The sequence below is a fragment of the Anolis sagrei genome, chromosome 3, assembly GCF_037176765.1.
Source record: "Anolis sagrei isolate rAnoSag1 chromosome 3, rAnoSag1.mat, whole genome shotgun sequence".
Lineage (NCBI taxonomy): Eukaryota > Metazoa > Chordata > Lepidosauria > Squamata > Dactyloidae > Anolis > Anolis sagrei.
In genome coordinates, this window is record NC_090023.1 from 222,421,617 (window position 1) to 222,445,184 (window position 23,568).

Genomic DNA, 23,568 nt, shown 5'->3' on the forward strand with positions numbered 1-23,568 from the left:
TAATTGATTTTAACATGGTAGTATCTACCAATGTATGGGATTGTGTTGCAGTTGCCATTGCTGTATATAACAAGATACATAACTTATTTGTACAGATTTTATGTGTCGGTTTTATATAAATGGCATGATGTTTTCTACTCCTGTTTGCTTTCGGCAGCACAATGGCCAGCAGGAAGAAGGAATTAGCTTTGCAGGTCAGTATAAAAGGTTAATACTGTAAATGTAACTGTGTGCTTGCCATTTCCTGCTTGTGTGGAGGAGGTGGGTTTGACGCAAGACTATGTTGCATTTTGACAGCCGGTCTAAAACCAAAAGCAATGGAGTTCTAAGTGGATTTACCAGTCTCCCAAGGCAACAGCCAGTAATTCATTTCGCCCCTCATCTGGATGAATCAGAAATGAAATATAACAGCAGATTTAAATTATCTCTGCAGTGCAGCCTTCTGGGAAGAAATTGTCGGCACAGAGTATTTTATTTGGCAGAATAATATAGAATTAGAATCAAAGGCTGACTGTTTGGCTGGATAATAATAAGCACTGCCTACCCCCCCCCCCCCTCCACTTAAATAAATATGAAATATGCTTCTAAAAGGGAAAGCTTAATTGAGACAGATTTAGCCATTAAGTTTCAAATAAAAAAATCCAGTCTATTACTATTCATTAAAATATAAGATGACTGGGAGAAGCAGTCCTTCTAGATATTATTTTCCAACAATTTTGTGAGGCTGAAAATAAGGAAAATCAGGGTATCTGGCAATAACTGATATTGGTCCCAACATAGGTTCATATTCATTTTGGTCCAGCCACTTCCATCCGCTGGAATGATGTGCTCATCTCAAGTAGGTGACTTTTATCATCACAAAAGGCAGCATATTGATAGTTGTTCAATTTAATGTTGTGTTTTAATGCCAAGGGAAATGCAAGTGGAATTTTTCTGCATTGAGTGCCAAAATAGTAAATTGACTAGCCTTGTAGGCCGTATGTTCTAGATGTGTTTGTATTTTCCTGTGCTATCTCAGTACTCATCTACACTGGCATTATGATGTAGATTGAACTGCAATATATGGTCATATAATACACTTCAGTGCCGTTAAACTACATTATATGAGTCTAGTAAAAGATAAAGGTTTCCCTTTGACATTGAATCCAATCATGTCTGACTCTGAGGAGTGGTGCTCATCTCCGTTTCTAAGCTGAAGAGCCAGCGTTGTCTGTAGATGCCTCCAAGGTCATGTGGCCAGCATGACTGCATGGAGCACCATTACCTTCCCGCTGGAGCAGTATCTATTGATCTACTCACATTTGCATGCTTTCAAACTGGCAGAAGCTGGGGCTAACAGCAAGAGCTCACCCCGCTCCCCGGATTAAATAGGTATTATTTAAACTGTAAAATACTCTTTTGGTACCAAGTTTGGTGAACACACTTCATCAACTTTATCAATTCACAATCCACTTCGTAACATGCAATTGTAGTCTACGCTATTTTATGCCATAATACATTTGCTGGTTTTTAAGAGGCCACATGTCTCTTTGATATTCTTTATGAAAAAAACTAATACAGCATCACAGATAGAAACCTTTAAATAAAAATCTCTGGCAATGTTTCTGTGATTTCTTTATGTAAGAATCATCCCATACGGATATAATCTCTATAAATCCTGCCATCAAGTGGCCAGAAGAAGTATTATTATTATTTCAGCTCTGCCAGCTATTTACACAAGAGTAGACCTATTGGATTTATTGAAATGACTATTGTTGGCCTCGTCACACTTGAGAAGAAATCCACTTAACATCTGTTTTTTGCCCCCTGCAGAATTCTTGGGTTTGTAGTTTAGAGAGAAGTCTTTAACATCTTCACTAAACTACAAAACCCAGAATTCTGCAGGAGGCAGAAACCAGATTTTAAGTGGATGTTTTCTCTAGTGTGACCCTCAGTTATTTACTTTACTATAAATAAAACATAGAATTCTTGTGCAACACTTTGGGGGCTGTCACTCAAGAGTTATTCTCTGCCATGTGTTCCAGAACAATAGGTCTTGATTAAACCAAGTGGCCCTGCTGGCTGGGAGATGCTGAAAACTGTAGTCTATAAAACTCTTTTTAATATCTTTTCTCAGGAAGGTCTAAGGAGGACTGCAACTTCTAAGGTCCAGATAGGTAAAAGTAGTATAGTATCCCTGTAAGGAAAAGTAGTCACTGCATGCCAGATTGTTGATAACTAAACATTTGCCAATGTGCAAACAATATTGTGGTATTGTAATTGTGTCTGTAATGCCATGGATGTCACAGTTACTCTCCTGCACTGGGGCTTTGCATATGTATTTTTAATCGGTTATAACAGGATAAGGAAACAGCAGCTGAACAAAGAATTTGTACTCTCCTAAAACTACACTGAAATTTATTTCATTTCATTTATTTATTTCATGCATTTCTACCCTGCCTTTCTCCCCTCAAAGGGGGACTCAGAGTGGCCTCACACAAGCATCATATAATGCTATCAGCATATAAACAATTAAAAATGAAATTTAAAACATTAGCAATAATTAGAAACACATTATACAATTCATTAAATAATAAATTAAACATGCCAATTAAAACCAAATCCAAGTCAGGGTAAATCCAATGTCGCAGATATCCTAAGTTTTCTTTCCAATGCTGCTGTCCACTAATCGAGCGCCTCGTCCCAAAGCCAAGACTTCAGTTGTCTTCTAAAGGACAGGAGGGAGGTGGCCAACCTGGTGTCCTTAGGGAGAGAGTTTCACAGTCGGGGTGGGGGGGCACTGTCGAGAAAGCCCTGTCTCTCGTCCCCACCAACCACGTTTGCGAAAGTGGCGGGATTGAGAGCAGGGCCTCTCCTGCCGATCTTAAGCTTCATGATTGTTCATAGCAGGAGATACTTTCGGATAGGTAACAGAGTAAGAAAATAGCATCCACAAAATGAATTTGTTTACAGGTGTTTTTGTTATGAGTTTGGAATATTAGTAGTTCTTTTAATGCAAAAAAAAGTTGTCCCTTTACTGAGTAACCAAAAGGTGCATCTACACTGTACAATCAATGCAGTTTGACACTCCTCAAACTGCAATGGATCACTGCTGTGGAATTCTAGAATTTCTAGTTTGGGGAGGCACCAGTACTATTTTGCAGAGGAAGCTACCATTGCACTAGAGCCCTGAAACACTTTTTCACCACAAATCACACTCTGTGCAGATAATCCAATAAGTAAAAGTTTATTAAGAGAAAAATATATAAAAATAAGCAAATCTAAAAAAAAGAGAATCAAAGTTCCAAAAGTTATTTCCAAGATAGCCAAGAGTCCGAAATCCTTTCAAATACAGTCTCAAGAGTCAGTCCACAAATATATCCATAAATATGATAGCATGAATCCAAGGCAGGCACACATGAACTAGAAACAGGAACAAAGGTCCCTTCCATACAGCTGAATAAAATCCCACATTATCTGCTTTGAACCAAAGCTCGTACATGGCAGCATGGACTCAGATAACCCAGTTCGAAGCAGATATTGTAGGATGTTCTGCCTTGATATTTAGAAACTTGAATGAATACATGAAGGACCAAGAACCAAGTTCTGTTCACCTGAATACAACATTGGTCTCACAAATGTTTGCACCAGCAGAAACCACTTTAAAAGGTCTCAATCCGTCCCATGACATCATTCCACACACACACCTGCTTCAGCTTGCCTTATCTCTTGGGTTCCTTCCACACAGCCCAATATCCCAGAATATCAAGGCAGAAAATCCCACATTATCTGAATGTGGACTTAGATAAGCTGATATTGTGGGATTTTCTGCCTTGATATTCTGGGATATAGGATTGTGTGGAAGGGCCCTGAGAGAAATGTGGAAGACAAATGTTTGTCCATTCTAAAGTGCTTGAAACTTCGGCGGCAGAGCATACAACAAAGATAGACTTGCTTATCCCAGAGGCTTAGGGCGCTTCCACACAGCCCAATATCACAGAATATCAGAAAATCCCACAATATCTGCTTTGAACTAGGTTATCTGAGTCCACACTGCCATATATTCAAGTTGAAAGCAGAAAATGCAGGATTTTATTCAGCTGTGTGAAAGGGTGCAGTGTCAAATTGCACTAATTCTACAGTTAAGAGAAACTCAAAGTCTGTCTGGTAGCAACTGCATTCAAAAAGGCTATTCTGCTTTATTTAAAAAATTGTTGGTAATATTGTTTTATGTTTAATTTGCATACAGATGGTTATAAGCAATCAGGAACTTTGGGAAGAAATGCTGAGTTCCAGAGGACTGATAGGTAAGACTTCTGTTGCAAGTACAAAACAGCCCATAGCTTCTGTTGCTGATCAGAAATACAACTATATCCTGACAAACCTTTACAGGGCAATATCTATCTATCTATCTATCTATCTATCTATCTATTTTCTGTCTTGATGAGAATGTTAATTATAAAGGAGTTATCTTGAGTACTGTTCGGTGTATGTCTTCATAATATGTTTCCAAAGCTTGCCAAAAAAATCTGTGTGGGTATGATACCATGTAGAGATTGGCATGTTTAATGTTTAATTTACATATAGATGTAATTTGCATATAGATGTAAACTGGGCATTTGCTGACCTGTATTCCAGTAAGCATCCCACTGCTTACATTCATGTTGTCTTGTCCCCCATACTCCCCCCCCCCCCCCCCGGCATCCAAATAATTGGTGGAGTTCATGCAAGGACAAGTAAATACTGTAATAGTGACCAAAAAAATCATTCATGGAAGAAAAGCACTGAGGATGTTTTGCCTATGGGTTCCTCAAAGTCTGGAGCCAGCTTTAAGAACATGGATCCACTGCTTCTCTGTCAGTGCCACATATTCTTGTACCTGTATGGTATTGGTGCTTTCTGGGATAATAGGAAACACCAATATCATACAGGTACAAGAATATGTGGCACTGACATAGAGAAGCAGTGGATCCATGACTTTGAGGAACCCATAGGCAAAACATCCTCAGTCATTTCCTTCCATGAAAGGGGTTCACTTGTAACATCTCATGCTATACTCCTCCAGATCATCACAGTATCTAGCACAGACTACTAATAACAAATTAGATTTGTAGAGCAATTGTTAGTTACATCAGGAAATAGTACTAATTAATTTATAGAGATTTATGTGCTGGATTATCTGTGTACATTTCTCTAAAATGCTGGAATTCTGTTGAAATCTTTTGCTCTCCTTGCAGTGGTAGACGTTTACCAAGGCTGGTGCGGACCATGTAAAACAGTGATAAGCCTTTTCAGGAAAATAAGAAATGAACTAGGTGATGACCTCCTGCATTTTGCTGTGGTAAGATAGTATCAAGTATACAATTATAATACAAATGTACAAATATAATTGGCTTCCATCAACTGCAGGTATCATGGCCAATGATGGAGTATAGGTAGAAACAGTAGTACAAAATAGCTAGCATGGTGGGACCTGTAGTCTTAGGCCCCTTCTACACTGCCATAAAATATCAAAGCAGATAATCCACATTCTCTGCTTTGAACTGGATTATCTGAGTCTACACTGCCATATAATCCAATTCAAAGCAGATAATCTGGATTTTATATGGCAGTCTCAAAGGGGCCTTAGGTATTGCTTCTGAAACTGTGGGCCCTGACTCCAAATGGGGTCCCTTAGCTCAATGTTGGGGTCTTGAAAAATTTGGCAACAGTAAACGTTTTCTGAATGTCACCTAGTGGCTGTTTTTACAATGGACTCTGCAGAAGATACTTCATAAAAAGGAAAATCAGCCTGTTTAGTAAGCCTTGCAAATGCTGATTTATCACCAGTAAATGTAATTCTTACACCTGTTTTATATATCAATATGTCTGAGGTCACAAAAAAAACTCTATGACTGAAAAGGGTCATAAGTGCAAAAGTTTAAGAAGCCCTGGTCTAAAACATGAGATATGGACCAGATTGGGGAAAGCTAGAGGAATTTAGCGTTAGTCTTTGAAAAATCAAAAAGATCCTGGTTGCTAGATTATACGAGTGGAAATGAATACATTGGCTTCCAAATGACCAAAACTGGGGAAGAAGCATAAGCAGAGATATAACTTAATTTGACTCCCCCGCCCCCAAATAGCATAAAGATTCATGACAGTACATGTATATGTCCACCAAACATAGAATTTGAATTCCTGTAAGTTATTGGGAAGAGAAATTTACTGATAATCCATCTTGTTGGCAGTGTTGACAGGGACTAAGTATATATGTAAGTTTTACACAATTTCTTAAAATACATGCAAGGGACTCCATAGGACTGGTCCAGCTCATTGGATCATTCTCAGTCTGGGTTGTGGCAGTTTCTCATTTGCCTTTTGTCAAAGCCCTAACCTTCTGGAGGTAAATGAGGTAGGAGGTAGATGAGCTGGAGTTTATGGACCTCTCTAGCTATGATTAGGGGCCCGTCCAGACAGGACCTTTATTGCGGTAACTCCCGCAATATAGGAGGGGCTGTCCAGACAGTGTTCTGGACAGTCCCGAATTAATACACTACAAACCAGGAAAACTCTGGTTTGCAGCAAATTAATTTGATAGTGGACCTCTGAGGAAGCTTGCCATAGATGCAGGCGAAACGTCAGGAGAAATGCCTCTAGAACATGGCCATATAGCCCGAAAAAACCCACAAGAACTGAGGATAGTGGATTTATTCCACACCTCCTTGGAAGGCACAGGATAAATCTACTATTTCTGGGTCTGGACTGCAGAATACTGTAGGCCACAGTTTACTGGGCTAAATAAACCTGGTAAACTGTGGGAATACCTGCCTCCCCCCCCCCCATAGAAATGATGTGCCAGGAGAGCGGGGGGGGGGGGAAGAAAATCACTCCCCCCCCCGCTCTCCTGGTGCGTCATTTTTACGCACCGGGAGAGCTGGCCGAGGCTTCTAATGGAGGCCATGTAAGTTTTTATTAGTTTTTTAAGGAGTCTGGGGAGAGGGGTTAGGGCCTCCACATGTTCTCTCGGGCTACTCACGAGATAACGTGTGGACACCCACCCCAGAAAGCACATGCCTTCTGGAGTGGGTGTGGACAGGCCCCCAGAAACTGTCTGAATACGGTCTTGGTTTTAATCTCCCCAGCTGCACTCTCCATGTGGGGATGGGAGGGCAGAAATTAACATCATGATCTGGTGACTCAAGAGCGACCCAAGCTGTGAGGTTGCTGTTCACCTAGTTCTTAAAGTGATGTCCAATTGAGCCTGCTGCAATCTTCCAAAAGGATGGACTACTGAGTCTTGTTTAAAGAATGATATGAAATAACAGGCCTTCCCCATCCTGCTCCATGTAATTATGAATATTTGCTTTTAGTAAATTATTTTCTTTTTCTGTAGGCTGAAGTGGATTCAATTGATGCTCTTGAGAAATACCGTGGTAAATGTGAGCCTACATTTCTCTTTTATGCCGTAAGTTGGTTTCAAAGCCTTTTTAAAAAATTTAGAAACAAGAAATATCGTTCAGTTAAGAAGTTGTTCTCTGTCTTGCAGTACTATATTAACACTGGGTGGCACTGATTGAGAATAGGTCCAAATGCTTCCAGCTGATTTGAGAGGGGAATACCATCGAACCAGACTGTTTAGATTCTCGGCTTCTGTTTATACTGGAGTAGAATAAATTTTCCTTCTGTGTGATGCAATTGGATGGTGAAGCTTTCCTATTCTGCTTCCAAGTGTGCATGTGTGTAGAATAATATGGCTGATGCGTAGGGGGAAGGAAGAAAAGTCTGAATGTGTGATGAGTTGCTATATTACCCTGTTGATACTTGAATTCTAGCCATGCCATCTGGTGCTTGTTTACACTGTTAACTGGCCTGGACCCCCAGAGTACAATTTTCTTTTTTTTAAAAAAAACATATTAAAGATATATGTGCAGCACTACATAGTTGTAACAGTATTATGCCACTTTTAATTTCTATTATTTACTGATGACATACATTTACAAACAGTCTTCAAGTACCTTCTAGGTGTATTAGTTTTTGGCAGGACAGGATGCGCACTGCCAAATCTTCTTCTCTCCGCCTCCCCATTTCTTCTTTCCCTCCTTTTTTAAAATCCCCTATTAGCAAATTAAGGATTACAACATATCAAGCAGAAGACCGGCACATTTTGTAAGAAGTCAGGTATATTAGCAGCATAATATTAGACTAACAGTACAGAAGAAAAAAGTTTCCTTCTCTTCCCAGCTCAGTTTTTGAACTCTCTTTCCCTTCTTTTACTCCTAATCTCTTTATTTGGAAATTTAGGATTTTGTTGTTGTCGTCATTGTTAATAAACCTAAAATACAAGAGTGATATGCTTTAATGTTAGCATTATGGTTTTAGACTAATAGCACAGGAAAATAAATATAGAAATTGGTTTTAGTAAATAAGAATCAAATCTGAATGCTTCAAAAGCATGGGAAATTAACATGCACAGCCCACATTATTGTACATACAAAATTCAAATAACGAAAAAGGAAAACACTAATACAATATAGGTGCACTGTAGACAAGAATATAATATACCATATACACTCAAGTATAAGCCGAGTTTTCAGCCCCTTTTTAAGGCTGAAAAAGCCCCCCCTGAGCTTATACTCAAGTCAAATTTATTTATTATTTCACTTTGTTATTATTATTATTGTTATTATTTCATTTATTATTTTACTCTATTTATTACTATTATTATTACATTTACATTATTTTACTCTATTATTATTACATTTATTATTATACTCTATTATTATTGGAAGGATATGTGAGAGATGTGTCAGCAGCCAATCGGCTGAGTGTGTCAGGGGCAAAGGTTCTGATTGGCTGCTGCCTCTGGCTGGCTGCTGAGGGCAACAGTTCTGTCATTCTGCCATTTGTTCTCTCTTTGGGCAGTGAAGTAAAATTGCTGGTTGCCAACTATTCTAAAGACTGATCATTTTATGGTATGAGGCTTATTTTAAAGACTATTTAAAAAGACTGTTTTATCCCTCTGTTCCCTGCCTGTATTCAAAGAGACTGATGAATACATTGTTACCCTGTTTGAACCTTTGAACCAAAGTAAAGATACTGTTACTTGTTTTACAAGTCTGAGTGACATTTTATTATACAGCAGGATATACCTTGGTTTAAATACTGTGGTAAAACCTCTACTTACTCTGCTTATACAGATTTACCACCCTCACAGGATACATAAGCATATTTACATTGAAGAAGGTTAGAATAATGGTTTACTCAGAGTTGGATAGTCTTATCCTAAATTACAGTTTTATGTAAATATTCAAAAACATGTAACCTACTGATGCCTCAATTAATGTAACTTTATTGGCTTATACTCGAGTCAATATGTTTTCCCAGTTTTTAGTGGTAAAATTAGATTTGCATCAACTTATATTCAGATCGGCTTATGCTCAAGTATATATGGTAGACAAAGATGAATTAAAATGTAAAATTCTTAATAACAGATATAATATGAATATGTTATGTGGCTGTCAATAAGCAGAGGCATGCGAACACACATTAAATAATAATCAACAGGGATAGTATGCAAATATTTATTATATTATTATTATTGGCAGATGTATACAAGCACACAATGTGAATCCTCGTAATAACTCATTTCATGCATAGCTTCTTGAATTTAATCAACTTGGCTTCAATCTATTGTAGTTGATTCCTATAATCATGCAATGTCTTTTATTTTATTTTCTAACATTTTCTTTTGTTTTAAATTTATTTTAATGTATATGTTGTGTTAACAGTTTATGCCTATGCTTTTGTTTTATATTGTATGTTTTTGTATTATTTTGCATATGTGGAAACCGCTCTGAGTCCCCTTGGGAAGATAGAGTGGTATATAAATAAAGTTTTATTATTATTATTATTATTATTATTATTTAGTTTTAGACCATCTGGAGTTCAGCAGCTCTGGTCTATGGGTTAAATATGGGAAACCAATATGCCATTTCTTTTTCTTACCCATCTGGCTTTGTTTGCTTTCTCTTGCTGAGCCTTCTACACCAAATTCGTATCTCTCTTCTGTTTAATGTATTGTTGAAGGCTTTCATGGCAGGAATCACTGGGTTGTTGTGTGTTTTCTGGGCTGTATGGCCATGTTCCAGAAGCATTCTCTCCTGACATTTTGCCTGCATCTATGGCAGGCATCCTCAGAGGTTGTGAGGTCTGTCTGAAATCTTTCCTTCCTCCCTTTTACAAATGTCTGGAAAATAATGTATGTTTTCCCCCTCTTTTTCTAAACCTTTCACTTCCTTAATGGCTGTCAATATTATTCTTTTAAAAGTACCGTAAGGCCTGGCAGGAGTTAAATGGGGATGGGAAATCAACTGATGCATTTTGCATGATTTGTACTAGATAGAAAGGATTCCTGTCTCCTGATGATTTAACTATAGCAAACATTTTTAAATGCCTTTCATCCTCCCACGTTGTGCTACTAAAACAGGAAAGCCTGAGGGGAAACAGAAGTGGATGTACGTATGTATGAAAGAATCTGAATTCAAGCTCCAGTTGCGGTACTGAAAACTAATTCTTGAGCTAAGAATGCGCTTGAAGGCATCCTCCTCTTCAATCATTGTAGATATATCCATGCTTCCGAGCCAATGTTTTGCACTTCGTTCTAGTTGGCATATTTAGGGAGGGGATTCCAATCAAAGAACAAACTAGATTTGAGAAGTCCAAAGTGTGCCCACCCCTACTTTAATATTTACTCTCTGTTAGACCTTAAAATCTGTGGAACAGATCTTTGTAATCCTTTTAAAAAAAATGTTGCTTAATAGTTGATAAGTGGTATACAAGCAGGACATCATGGTGTTAATTGATTAGAAGTCTTTTCACATGTTCCTAGCAGGGTGAATTATATATGTTATTTTTGTTGTATTTTTGCCCTTCAGTTGTTTCCAATTTACTGACTGTAATGCACACCTATTATACTGTTTTTGCCAAGATTTGTTCTGAGAAGGTTTGTCTTTGCCTCTCTTTGAAAGTGACTTGCTTAAGGTCACACATTCAATTTTCTAGCCTCAATGAGAATTCAAACCCTGGTTTCAGGAGTGCTCAAACCACAGCACTATACTGGCTCTATTTTAGCTTTGCAATTTACTGTGAGATTACACTATTGCTATTGAAAGCCTATTGTCTTCCTTCTTTTTCAAGAATGAAAACTGAATATAACTTTGTTACTTCAGAGCTTGTATGTTTATCTTAGACTAGGTATTTAGTTTAATGGGAATAGTCTGGAAATAATCTCCTTTCCATTATGTAAACACTACTATATCTACCGGGCGCCTGGTGACACAGTGGGTTAAACTGAGCTGCTGAAATTGCCGACCGGAGGGTTGGCGGTTTGAATCCGGGGAGTGGGTGAGCTCCTGCTGTCAGGCTCACCTTTTGCCAACCTAGCAGTTCAAAAATATGCAAATGTGAGTAGATCAATAGGTACTGCCTTGACGCGAAGGTAACGGCGCTCCATGCACTCATGCTGGCCACATGACCTTGGAGGTGTCTATGGACAATGCCAGCTCTTCAGCTTAGAAATGGAGATGACCACCACCCTCAAGAGTCAGACACGACTAGATTTAATGTCTTACTTTTACCTTTTACTATATCTATCACAGTTTACAAGCAAAATTCAGACAGGTTATAGTTCAATCTATGTAATTTAAGGGAATCCAAGGCAACACGGTCACTATTTCATTTCCTGCGAAACAGACAACACCACAAAACTATGTGTTTATGTGTTGGTTTCATCCCTGGACTGCACAAATCTTTGTGTCATCAAGTTTCCAGTTCTCAATGAGTAGCTAGACTAAAGTTAGGGCTAAGCTCAGGGATTCCTTTCCCCACATTCCTATGCATGTTTCCTAAAGGGCTTTCTCTTTACTGCTAGCCGCTGTATCCTCCTCTTTTGATGACATAGTAATGGAATTCTGTGAGGAACTTCCTTTTAAGTTCAAATTGCCCTGGGAATAGGACATAGGTATTTATAGAAAGAACTTCCAAACATTGATTACAAAATCAGGTTGGAAGACTTGGGCCCCTTCTACACTGCCATATAAAATCCAGATAATCCAGATTGTGCTTTTAACTAGATTATATGAGTCTACATTGTCATATAATCCAGTTCAAAGTACTTAATCTGGATTTTATATGTCAGTGTAGAAGGGGCCTTGGAAATTCCTAGAGTTGCATTCTTCATTTGTGGTTTTTCACTTTCCTGTGCCCCTAACTCTGGCAAATGTGGAAGGCTGATTGTATAGTCAAAGCCAGACTATAGTATGACATAGTCATACTAATGTATGTATCTTGAGTATTAATTAACACAAATCACATTTGTAAGGTCTATGAGCTATGAATGTCTATTTTCTTTCAGGGAGGTGAGTTAGTAGCAGTGGTAAGGGGAGCTAATGCACCATTGTTACAGAAAACCATTTTGGAGCAGCTGCAAGCAGAAAGAAAGGTCTTGGATCATGGAGCAGAGAGAGTGGTGGTAATCTTATCTATTGCCATCTTCGCCGTCCTTTTTAAATGTCATTCAATAGAAGAAAAGTTGGAAGCATCTTTTATAGGACAATGCTACTTGAAGTGGGGTTTTTTGTTTTGTTTTGTTTTGTTTTTGTTGTGTCAGGAGCGACTTGAGAAACTGCAAGTCCCTACTGGTGTGAGAGAATTGGCCGTCTGCAAGGACGTTGCCCAGGGGACGCCTGGATTCGAACCTGTGACCTGTCGGTCTTCAGACCTGCCGGCACAGGGGTTTAACCCACTGTGCCACTGGGGGCTCCATCCGCTTGAAGTGGTGATCCGTAGATATAAGATATTGGCTTCCAGCCCACAGTGACAAAGAAATAAATGTTTGTTGTCAACGGGCACAAATATTGTGCTGGTCTCTAGCACATTGGAATTCCCGACCTAAAGAAGGCCAGAATGGGTCCATTCATGTTCACTTTGACTGGATCTACACAGCCATGTAACCCAGTTTCAGAATGCAGATTAACTGCATTGAACTGGATCATATGAGTCTACACTACCATATAATCCAGTTCAATGCAGTTAATCTGCATTCTGAAACTGCATTATATGGCAATGTAGATCCAGTCTTACTGTTAGGAAGCGAAAACATTTTATGCTGTCAGGCTTTCAAAAACTAACTGAATTCTAAGGGGTGCCGTTCATAAGATTTGTATATGGTGTTTCATGATTTTTGACTTTATAAATGGTTTAATCACTATTAAAATAACTTGAACGTTTATACTTTTATTAATAGCTATATATAGTTTTAACTTAATATTGTTTTAAAATATGTGGTTAGCTGCCTTGAATGCTATTATTGGGAGAAAGGTGGTAATATAGATGAATAAAATGAAGGAATTAATAAGTAAATAAGGAAAAACCTCCCCAGACTCATCTCCTCCCAAATACCTTTAGAGCACAAGGTCCGTGGGCTAAATCCGTCCCACCATGTTATTTGATGGTTAGTATTCAGTGGCAAGAATATATCTTTTGAATACTAAATGTCTTCAATTCAGTCTCTAGTATTTCTGGATAAGCCTGAGAAAGATTCCTCTCTAAAACCCTGAGAGTAAGTATAGATCATAGTGAACTAAACATATTGTTTGACTCAGGACCCTTTCACACAGCCCTATTTCCTGGAATATCAAGGCAGGAAATCCCACAATATCTGCTTTGAACTGGGTTATCTGAGTCCACACTCAGACAATGTGGGATTTTCTGCCTTGATATTCTGGGATATAGGGCTGTGTGGAAGGGCCCTCAGTGTAAGTCAACTTCATGTTTTCCTTATATACTTATTACAAGAAAACACATCAAAACAAATCTATTACTAAAAGCAAACATACCAGTGTTGCTTTCTAAAACTAGCATTTTCTTATGCTTTGATGCCAGATTCAGGACGAAGGCCTTCCCAAAGTAGAAGAAAGTGCCAGTGTTGGAGAAGAAGAAGAGGAGGAGGAGGAGGAGGACGACGAAGATGGTGAGGAAGATGAGACAGGTTTGTAATTCTATTAATTGGTTCTATCATAAGGAGGTCAACAATCCTAGATGCATAAGATTTATCGGCATTTTTCCTATTTGGAACTGCATTACTCATCCCAGACAGAGCATCTTGCATTTATTATCCAGATAACTGAGGCCTGTTCCTCACAGCTGAATAAAATCCTGCATTGTCTGCTTTGAACTGGAATATATAGAATCTGTCAGCTCTAGTCCTTGCCAATCTAGCAGTTCGAAAACATGCAAATGTGAGTAGATAAATAGGTATTGCTTTAGTGGGAAAAGGCAGAGATGCTCCAAGCAATCTTGCTGGCCACACAACCAGGTGACAACGCCAGCTCCTCTGCTTGAAAATGGAGAAAAGCACCTCCCCAGAACTAGAGATGAGCACTGCCCCCAGAAGCCGGAAATGAAAGGAGAAGCCTTTGCCTTTGGTTGTGTTTGTGTGTCCTCGTTGTATTTGAATGTAAACTCATTGAATGTTTGCTTACATGTGTAAATGCTGTAATCTGCTCTGAGTCCCCCAGGGAAGAAGGGCAAAATATAAACAAAGTGTATTATTACTATTATATATGGTACTGTGGATGCAAATAACCCTGTTCAAAGCAGATATTGTGGGATTTTCTGCTTTGATGTTCTGGATTATATAGCTGTGTGGATGGGCCCTGAGACTTGCTTTGTTAGATAGTTTTGTAGTAATTTGACTGCAGAGGGATATGTTATAGAGTACAAGGCTCCACTACTAAAATAACCTCATTTTCCCCCTTTCAATTTGCTTAAGCAAACTTGTCTGCAGCTCTTACTAAAATTTGAGCCTTAACATCAGGACACTCACGGGGTACAAATTTATGTACAGAAATGGAAAGAGTTCTTTATTTCACTGCCTGGTGTGATTCAAAGGGCTAAGACAAAAAAATTGCTTCCTAATTCCCAAGCACATGTTGTTCATTTGATGTTGTTTCCAAAATATACTTCTTTCTTCTTATACTAATTTTCCCTCCCTGTTTTTTCCTTCCTAGAGTAATCACTTTCTGGGACTGGCCTTCCAACTGCCTTTTGGAAATCATAGAATCATAGAATCAAAGAATCAAAGAGTTGGAAGAGACCTTGTGGGCCATCCAGTCCAACCCCCTGCCAAGAAGCAGGAATGTTGCATTCAAATCACCCTGACAGATGGCCATCCAGCCTCTGTTTAAAAGCTTCCAAAGAAGGAGCCTCCACCACACTCCGGGGCAGAGAGTTCCACTGCTGAACGGCTGTGGTGATGACGAATATGACAGAATAGTACAGAGAAGAAATATCTAAAACATGTTCCCCATAGCTAACACTGTACCACAAGGAGCAGAAGAGTGTTTGATAAAGAATCATGAAGTTAAAGAGTAAAAAGAAATCACCAGGGGTGGGCCATCCAATACAATCTCCTGCCATGCCAGAACACACAAAGTACTCCTGACAGATAACCATCCAGCCTCTGTTTTAAAACCTCCAGAAAAGACGGCTCCACCACACTCCAAGGCAGCATATTCCACCGTTGAACAGCTCTACCAGTTTTTCCTGATGTTTAGGTGGAATAATTTTTGAATCCGTTGTCTCTGCCTTAGGCCCCTTCCACACAGCTGAATAAAATCCCACATTTTCTGCTTTGAACTAGAATATATTGCACCATGGACCCAGATAACCCAGTTCAAGGCAGATATTGTGGAATTTTCTGCCATTATATTCTGGATTATATGGCATTATATTCTGGATTATATGCGTGGAAGAGCCCAGAGTCTTTTAATTTTTTGCTCCGTGTCTTAATCTTTGGAGCAGCAGAAAACAAGGTTGCTCCCTCCTTAAAGTTGTGGTCTTAAAAATAAAAGTACAACTAACCGATGTGTAGACTACGCATAGATCTGCACCAATGAAGTCCAAAAAGGTGAATTGATGTTTTAATTATTGTATCAGCACTTGTTATGGTAAGAAACTAAGACATTAATCATTTAACATTTTGTTATCACTATCGTCATCATCATTATTATTATCATCATTTATATTCACCATACATTTGCTGGTTGACAAATGAAGAGGAATATCAACAACAGTCTGATAAGTTTATATTAAGTTACTCTTATCACAAGGGGAGCTTTGAACCTCAGCAGCAACATACTACTAATTAACTCAAAAGAGCAAAAGAGGTGGGAGTGAGAAAATAAACTGATTTGTTTTGACATTCCAAGGAACGGAGGCAGAAGCAAACACAGACTTAAAATCAGTATAGTGGATACAGCAAAAAATAACAATTATTCTATTACAAGTAGTTGCTTGCGATTAGTCTTTCCCTTGCTGGTGTCCTCAGTTTCGTGGTGGCTGCGGAGTCAAAAGCTTTTGTTTGCTGTAAGCTTACTCAGACTTAGCCACAGTGGCCCACGCTCTCTCGTTACATCCTGAATAGATTACTGCAATGTGCTCTACGTGGGGTTGCCTTTGAAGACTGCTTGGAAGCTTCAACTAGTCCAAAGGACAGCAGCCAGGTTGCTCACTGGAGTGGCATAGAGAGAGCATACAACCCCATTGCTATGCCAGTTCCACTGGTTGCCAATCTGCTACCGAGCACAATTCAAAGTCCTGGCTTTAGCTTATAAAGCCCTGAATGGTCCTGGCCCAGCTTACCTGTCTGAACGTATCTCTTGCTATGAACCACCATGAAGTCTAAGATAAACAGGAGAGGCCCTACTCTCGGTCCCACCATCCTCGTAAATGCTACTGGTGGAGACAAGAGACAGGGCCTTCTCAGTGGTGGCCCTTCGCATGTGGAACTCTCTACCCAGTGACATTAGATTGTCCCCCTCCCTCTTGCCCTTTAGAATGAAACTCAAAACCTGGTTATGGGACCAAATGTTGGAACAGCCCTCGCTTAGGGTCAACCTAAGTGTGTAATGACTTGAAAGCACACAACAACAACAACAATTCTATCTCATCAGACAAAAGCAGGCCCACACTTCCCATTGAAATACTAATAAATTTATATTTGTTAAAATTGTTCTTCGTTTTAATTATTGTATTGTTTTTAAGTGTTTTTTGCACTACAAATCTATGTGCAGTGTGCATAGGAATTCATTCATGTTTTTTAAAATTATAATCTGGCCCTCCAACAGTTTGAGGGACTGTGACCTGGCCCTCTGTTTAAAAAGTTTGTGGACCCCTGTCCTAGATGGTTCATAGAGGGAGATACATTTGGATAGGTAAACTGGTAAACTGTTTAGGGCTTTATAGGGTAACACCAGCACTTTGAATTGAGCCTGGAAGCTAATAGGCAGCCAGTGGAGCTTTTAGCTTAATTAGCTTTCAATGACTAGGATGGTTTCTACGAGGGCCCAGCTACGCAAAACCTCTGCTCTGAACACTGTGCCTGACCTAGTTCAGAGGTCAATTCTTGAATACTGCAGTCCAGCAAACACTGAAAAAGAACCAGAAGCAAGTGAACACAGCCTGGATAATGAATTAATGAATTTGACTGCATTGGTCAGCTCAGGTACTTTAAAGACCACTTGTACATCAGCATAGGAAATGGATGATGACAATGAGGCAGAGACGAGTCCTCGACTTTCCCTTAATGAAGGTACTCCTAATTGGTCCATTGACCCAGGTTTGATGGAATTGACCCCTCTACCTCCATTGAAAAGACAAATCTTCATATAAACACATAAGAGTGTTTATAATGTCTTTGTATAATGTCATACAAAGACATTATGAACACATTTAAAGAGAGGATTGGCAGACTTGACTCATCAGCACCTGAGAACGCCAACCTTCCCTTGTATGACCTCATGTGAGATCAATATTTCCTCTATCTCCTCACAACACGAGAAAAAATCCACTTAAAATCTGGTTTCTGCGTCCTGGGGTTTGTAGTTTAGGGAGAAGACTTTAACAGCCTCGGTATATTACAAATCCCAGAATTCTGCAGGAGGCAGAAACCGAATTTAAAGTGGATTTTTTCTCGTGTTGTGATGAAGTGTAGAGCGATGAAGTGTAGAGCAGACAGGAGAAAAATTATTTCAGAGAATGGATATGTTGCAAAGGGAAGTTTCTGGCCTAAGAGCTACCACTGGAGAATTGTTCATCTCATTGTTTTCTTCACCTAAGTGCTGTTTATGCATCCATTGTAAATTGATAAGTGCATATCTTTTGCAAGCATTCTAGATCACAGACTTCATGTCAGTGTCATGTGAAATAAAGTTATTTACAACATATTTGAACTGAGCATTGCCTTCACAATAGAAAGGTTACAATTAACAACAAATAGTATTATATATTTAGCTAGAATTAATTTTCCAACCCTTGTAGGGGATGAAACTGTTACCTCAGTGGAAAGCCAGAACAATAATAATAATAATAATAATAATAATAATAATAAACCCCGCTACCATCTCCCCAAGGGACTCGGTGCGGCTTACATGAGGCCAAGCCCAAAATACATCAATAAACAAACATCAGTAAACAAAACATCAAAAACACTCAATAAAATACAAATATAAATCACATAAACAAAAATAAGCAATAAGCAATTGAAAATGACATATAAACATTTAAAACCAATGGCCCCTTCTACACTGTCATAGGATCCAGAATGTCAAGATATATAATCCACATTATTGGCTTTGAACTGGATTATCTGGGTCTACAGATAATAATAATAATAATAATAATAATAATAATAATAATAATAATATATGTAGACTCAGATAATATAAGCCAGTTTAAAGCAGATATTCTGCTTAGAAGGAGCAGTAGATGGAAGCCAAGTTATAACTAGAGGTGTGCATCTACACTGCAGAATTGATGCAGTTTGACACCACTTTATCTGCCATGGTTCAATCCTATGGAGTTGTAGTTTGGTGAGGCAAAAGTATTAAGGCACAGAGGGATAAAGACCTTGTAAAACCACAACTCCTAAGAGTCCTGAGCATCCAGCCTTGGCATTTAAAGTGGTGTCAAACTGTCTCAATTCTCCAGCGACACTGGGTTTTCAAATGTGCGGGCTTTGCCTAAACCAGTTGCATCTCCCTTTGGCGTCGGAAGGGACCGCTGTGACATGCGAGCCCAACCATGAAAATAAAAGAGGACGGTCCCTTTAAGGACTGTGCGGGCAAGGAGGCCGAGCTAGTTCGGGCGGAAGTCAATCACTGGAATGAAGAGGTGCGGCTGCGGCTGGGTCTCTGATCAGCTGGGAGGATCTAGATAGAAGCTGTTGTTTGTGCGGCTTGCTCGGGTGGCCGGGGGTCCTTCCGGTGGCTGCAGCAACCCGTGGTGTGCCTGTTGGTAAGGGGGGAGGGCATGGAGCACCATTACAAGCCAAGCATTTGCCTTCCTGGTCAGTAGGCAGAGGAAAGGTGCAGCTACACTGTAGAATCATTGCAGTTTGACACCACTTTAACTGCCATGACTCATTGTTAAGGAATCCTGGGAGTTTCAGCCCTTCCACACAGCCCTATGTCCCAGAATATCAAGGCAGGAAATCCCACATTATCTGAGTGTGGACTCAGAAAACCCAGTTCAAAGCACATATTGTGGGATTGTCTGCCTTAATATTCTAGGATATAGGGCTATGTGGAAGGGCCCTTAGCCTTCTCTGCCAAAAGAGTGCTAGGGCCTTAAACTACAAATCCCATGGTTCCACATTACTGAGTCATGACAGTTAAAGTGGTGACAAATTGCATTCATTCTACAGCTTCATACCAATATTATTGGGTTGCTGTGAGTTTTCCAGGCTGTATGGCCATGTTCCAGAAGCATTTTCTCCTGATATTTCACCCACATCTATGGCAGGCATCCTCAGAGATTGGAACATGGCCATACTGCCCAGAAAACTCACAGCAACCCAGTGATTATTTGACAACACGTTGTTGTTGATACTATTATTATTATTATTATTATTATGGGTTATAGCAACCCAGTGAGTCTTTGATAACACGTTGTTGTTGATATTATTATTATTATTATTATTATTATTATTATTATGGGTTACAGCAACCCAGTGATTCTTTGATAACACGTTGTTGTTGATGTTATTATTATTATTATTATTATTATTATTATTATAGGTTGTTGTAGGTTTTTTCGGGCTATATGGCCATGTTCTAGAGGCATTCTCTCCTGACGTTTCACCTGCATCTATGGCAAGCATCCTGAGGATGCTTGCCATAGATGCAGGCGAAACGTCAGGAGAGAATGCCTCTAGAACATGGCCATATAGCCCGAAAAAACCTACAACAACCCAGTGATTCCGGTCATGAAAGCCTTCAACAATACATTATTGTTATAATTTACAGTGTAGATGTATCCTCTGTTACCTTTTCCCTAAAGCTGGGAGGGAACAGGACAACAAAATAGCCACAGCTCAGTTTGTTTGAATCTTCAAATTGTTTGAATCTGTTTCAAAGGTTTTTAACTATGAATTTTAAATACTTTTTATATTTCATTCTGCTTGAATGGTTGTATATTTGTGTATTTAAAATTGTGTACTAATACTTTTATATTAAACTGCATTGAGTCCCCTTCGGGAGAGATAAATGGAATATAAATACATATAATAATAATTATTATAATTATAATTGTAACAATAACAACAACAATGTGTGGTCAAAGATTTCATGGCTGGAATCACTGGGTTGCTGCGAGTTTTCTGGGCTGTGTGGCCATGTTCCAATCTCTGAGGATGCCTGCCATAGATGTGGGTGAAACATCAGGAGGGAATGCTTCTGGAACATGGCCATACAGCCCAGAAAACTCACAGCAACCTAATAATAATAACATTGGTATGAAGCTGTCAGAAGTTGCCTTTAAGGTAGAGGGAATTTGTTTTTGGTGGCATTAAAGTTATGTATATTTTACAGCTAGCCACTCCCTGCCATGTGTTGCTGTGGCCTGGCCTGTGTATATGTGTTTTTTGTGTGTATATGTGTGTGTATATATTTGTGTATATATGTGTTTGCTGCGCATGCACTGTAATGTAATTTTTGGTTTTTTTTTTTGTTGCTTTTTAAGTCTCTTCTGTTGTGTTTTCCAGTGTTTTTATGAATGATGGTCACTTGTTGGCCTGATGGGTGTATTGTGTCCAAATTTGGTGTCAATTTGTCCAGTGGTTTTTGAGTTATGTTAATCCCACAAACCAACATTACATTTTTATTTATATAGATGAAAGGGAGAATGTGGAGTATAACAGGATGCTTTGGTAGAAAAATTATTTTAAAATGATGTAACAGTAGTTTTGATGGCGTATAAGAAGAACAAATTAAACACAGATCCCTCCCTTCTGATGTAGAGATTTCACCAGACATGGGTATGGAGTATGTAGATTATATATCAATAAATGGGTATATTAAGATAAAACACTTCTTTTTTGTATGTTTGGATATAGCCGTAGGCTAACTATATTTCTTAGCCATGAGCTGCTGCTCAACTACTTGGTTCCTGAATGTTGCTGATAACTCTGGTCTTTCTGAAATGGACCGTATGTGTTATATTTGTAAATGCATCATTTTTATTTGTAAATGCAGTCCATTTCACTTGCAGGTCCTTTTGCTCTGAAAAGTACTTATGATCAGTGAATGGCAAAGATGGAAGATGAAATGAAGATGGAGACTGAGAACTTTGACCCAGATCAAGGCTCTTTCTCTGTGACAGATGAGTCAAGTCAACAGTCTTCCCCTAAATTATCTGTAACTGAACTGAGCAAGGAGTTGGAAACAAAGAGTGAGCTGGTAAGACCCAGGAGCCCATCCTTATTTGTATAATCAAATAATCTCAGGGCAAAGTCATCTGCACTTTTTATATCTTGCCCCTTTCTTCATTCATTTTTATGTTGCTCTATGAGCTTCATACTATGGAGATTAATGTTTTATTTGTTGGAGATATTGTGGGTGTTACGTTCCAGGACCACCCGCAAAAAGTGAAAATCCATGAAGTAGGGACGCTATATTTATTTTAATATTTATATATTATTTTAGTATTCAGGGGAAAACCTTTTCCTTTACCTTATAAACAAAATCCTTCAGTCACTTTAGTTGAGCAGCAATTTTTAGAAAGCGCTCCACTTCCATTGGGCATATATAAGAAGCGTTCACATGCGCAGTCAAGCCCTCGCACTGCCTTGCCCACCTCTGCTGTGAGCCAACCCAATAAACGCCTCAGTAGGCCGCACTTCATGATCAGTGGGTCTTCCCTGCTCCGCCCTAGACCTGGCCTGCACACCAGCCTCCCTTTCTGAGGCCCGTTGGCTGCCAGGCAGAGCTGGTTACCATCCGCCACCGAGTAAATAATGTAATGTAAATATTTTACATTAATATTTATTGAAAAACTGCAAAACAGCGAGTGCACGAAAAGCAAAACGCAAAGTAGTGAGGGATTACTGTATAAGAATATGGTATACTCTTAGTTAACCAGAGCTCAAGAACCAAAATTCCTAAGCAACCGGTCAAAAAAATAAAAAAAAATACTTTGAATTATAATAAAGCTATTTTATTATACAATAACATCATGTTATATTAAAGTAAGTTTGTCTCTATTTATTTTTCATTACTATATTTCAATATTTATATCAAGTCAGGACAGAATGTATGCTATGGTATAGTGAGGGGTATAGTATTAGTTAGGGCTATTTTAATAGTAATTCTCAAGCAACCAGAAACTAAACTTATCCGGCATATACCAATTCCTATGGGTGCTGGTTAACTGAGTATCTACCATATAAATAACCGAGTTTGGACATTTTAGATTAAATCATAGTTCTGGTCCATACACACTTAGTTCAGATAATGCCTTTTGTAGATTATCGCTTTCAGGCTTTTGTGTGCTGGTGGCTCCACGGTCTTGGGTTTCATGAGTTATAATGCTTATTTTTGGTGTTTATATATAATTTGAAGTTGTGTTTCATAACACCTAGATACTCTGTTTTGGTATTTTTCTGTGTGTTTTCCTTGTCCTGTTTAGCTACACATGAAATTTGTTTAGAAAAGTAGCAATTTTTACAAAAAGATACCCAGCCTAAAAGTAATTAGTTATTTGTTTATATTTTTGATGGCATTTATGTATCACTTTGTAGCCCACAAAAACCCCTGAGCTCATGTATAATAGATAAAAAACATTTAAAAGGAATATATAGATTAAAATTACTTTTAAACAATTTGAAGCCAGACAGTTAAAACACCAGAGATATTTCAAGGTCCAAAGACCAAGTCAGGACTTTTTGGAGGCGGTTTATGTCCTACTCTGGGAAAAAAGTGTTATATAAATGAAATAAAATAAAATAAATAAAGCAAAGCGTTGGCCCCTTCTACACTGCCATGTAATCCAGGTTATCAAATCAGATAATCCACATTATCTGCTTTGAACTGGATTATCGGAGTCTACAATGCCATAAAATCCAGTTCAAAGCAGATAATCTGGATTTTATATGACGGTGTAAAAGGGTCCTTAGCCACACACTGAAAGTTCAGAGGAGATGGACCCATCTTAGTTTTCTTTCATTAGGTAGCCAAGCCCAAATTAGGCTTCATACTGTACATTGTATTTTGT

General features: G+C 38.7%; 2 protein-coding genes across 4 annotated transcripts in view; both read left to right on the forward strand.

The window, feature by feature from the left end:
- The first annotated feature begins 148 nt into the window (after positions 1–148).
- Positions 149–16,990, forward strand: NME9 (NME/NM23 family member 9). Its single transcript, XM_060766802.2, has 7 exons — positions 149–194; positions 4,229–4,286; positions 5,217–5,320; positions 7,355–7,426; positions 12,374–12,490; positions 13,903–14,008; positions 15,030–16,990. Exons 1-7 carry the CDS (start codon positions 162–164, stop codon positions 15,032–15,034), a joined length of 495 nt encoding a protein of 164 aa, XP_060622785.2. The 5' UTR covers positions 149–161; the 3' UTR covers positions 15,035–16,990.
- A 2,158-nt stretch (positions 16,991–19,148) lies between these two features.
- Positions 19,149–23,568, forward strand: part of VPS8 (VPS8 subunit of CORVET complex) — a 130,873-nt gene continuing 126,453 nt past the window's right edge. The window contains exons 1-2 of one of the 3 annotated variants that reach the window (XM_060768051.2): positions 19,149–19,191; positions 21,568–21,755. In XM_060768051.2, the coding sequence (XP_060624034.2) occupies positions 21,603–21,755 (153 nt within the window). In that variant the 5' untranslated portion in view covers positions 19,149–19,191; positions 21,568–21,602. Of the gene's footprint in view, positions 19,315–21,567; positions 21,756–23,568 lie in introns of all 3 variants that reach the window. The other 2 variants (XM_060768050.2, XM_067465910.1) reach the window with 2 other exon arrangements.

Bases quoted from the DNA above. Each gene is read 5' to 3' on its own strand.
- NME9 (XM_060766802.2), top strand. From the start codon at position 162: ATGGCCAGCAGGAAGAAGGAATTAGCTTTGCAG. The intron at 5,321-7,354 runs GTAAGATAGTAT...CTTTTTCTGTAG, and splicing joins ACCTCCTGCATTTTGCTGTG to GCTGAAGTGGATTCAATTGA. The intron at 7,427-12,373 runs GTAAGTTGGTTT...ATTTTCTTTCAG, and splicing joins CTACATTTCTCTTTTATGCC to GGAGGTGAGTTAGTAGCAGT.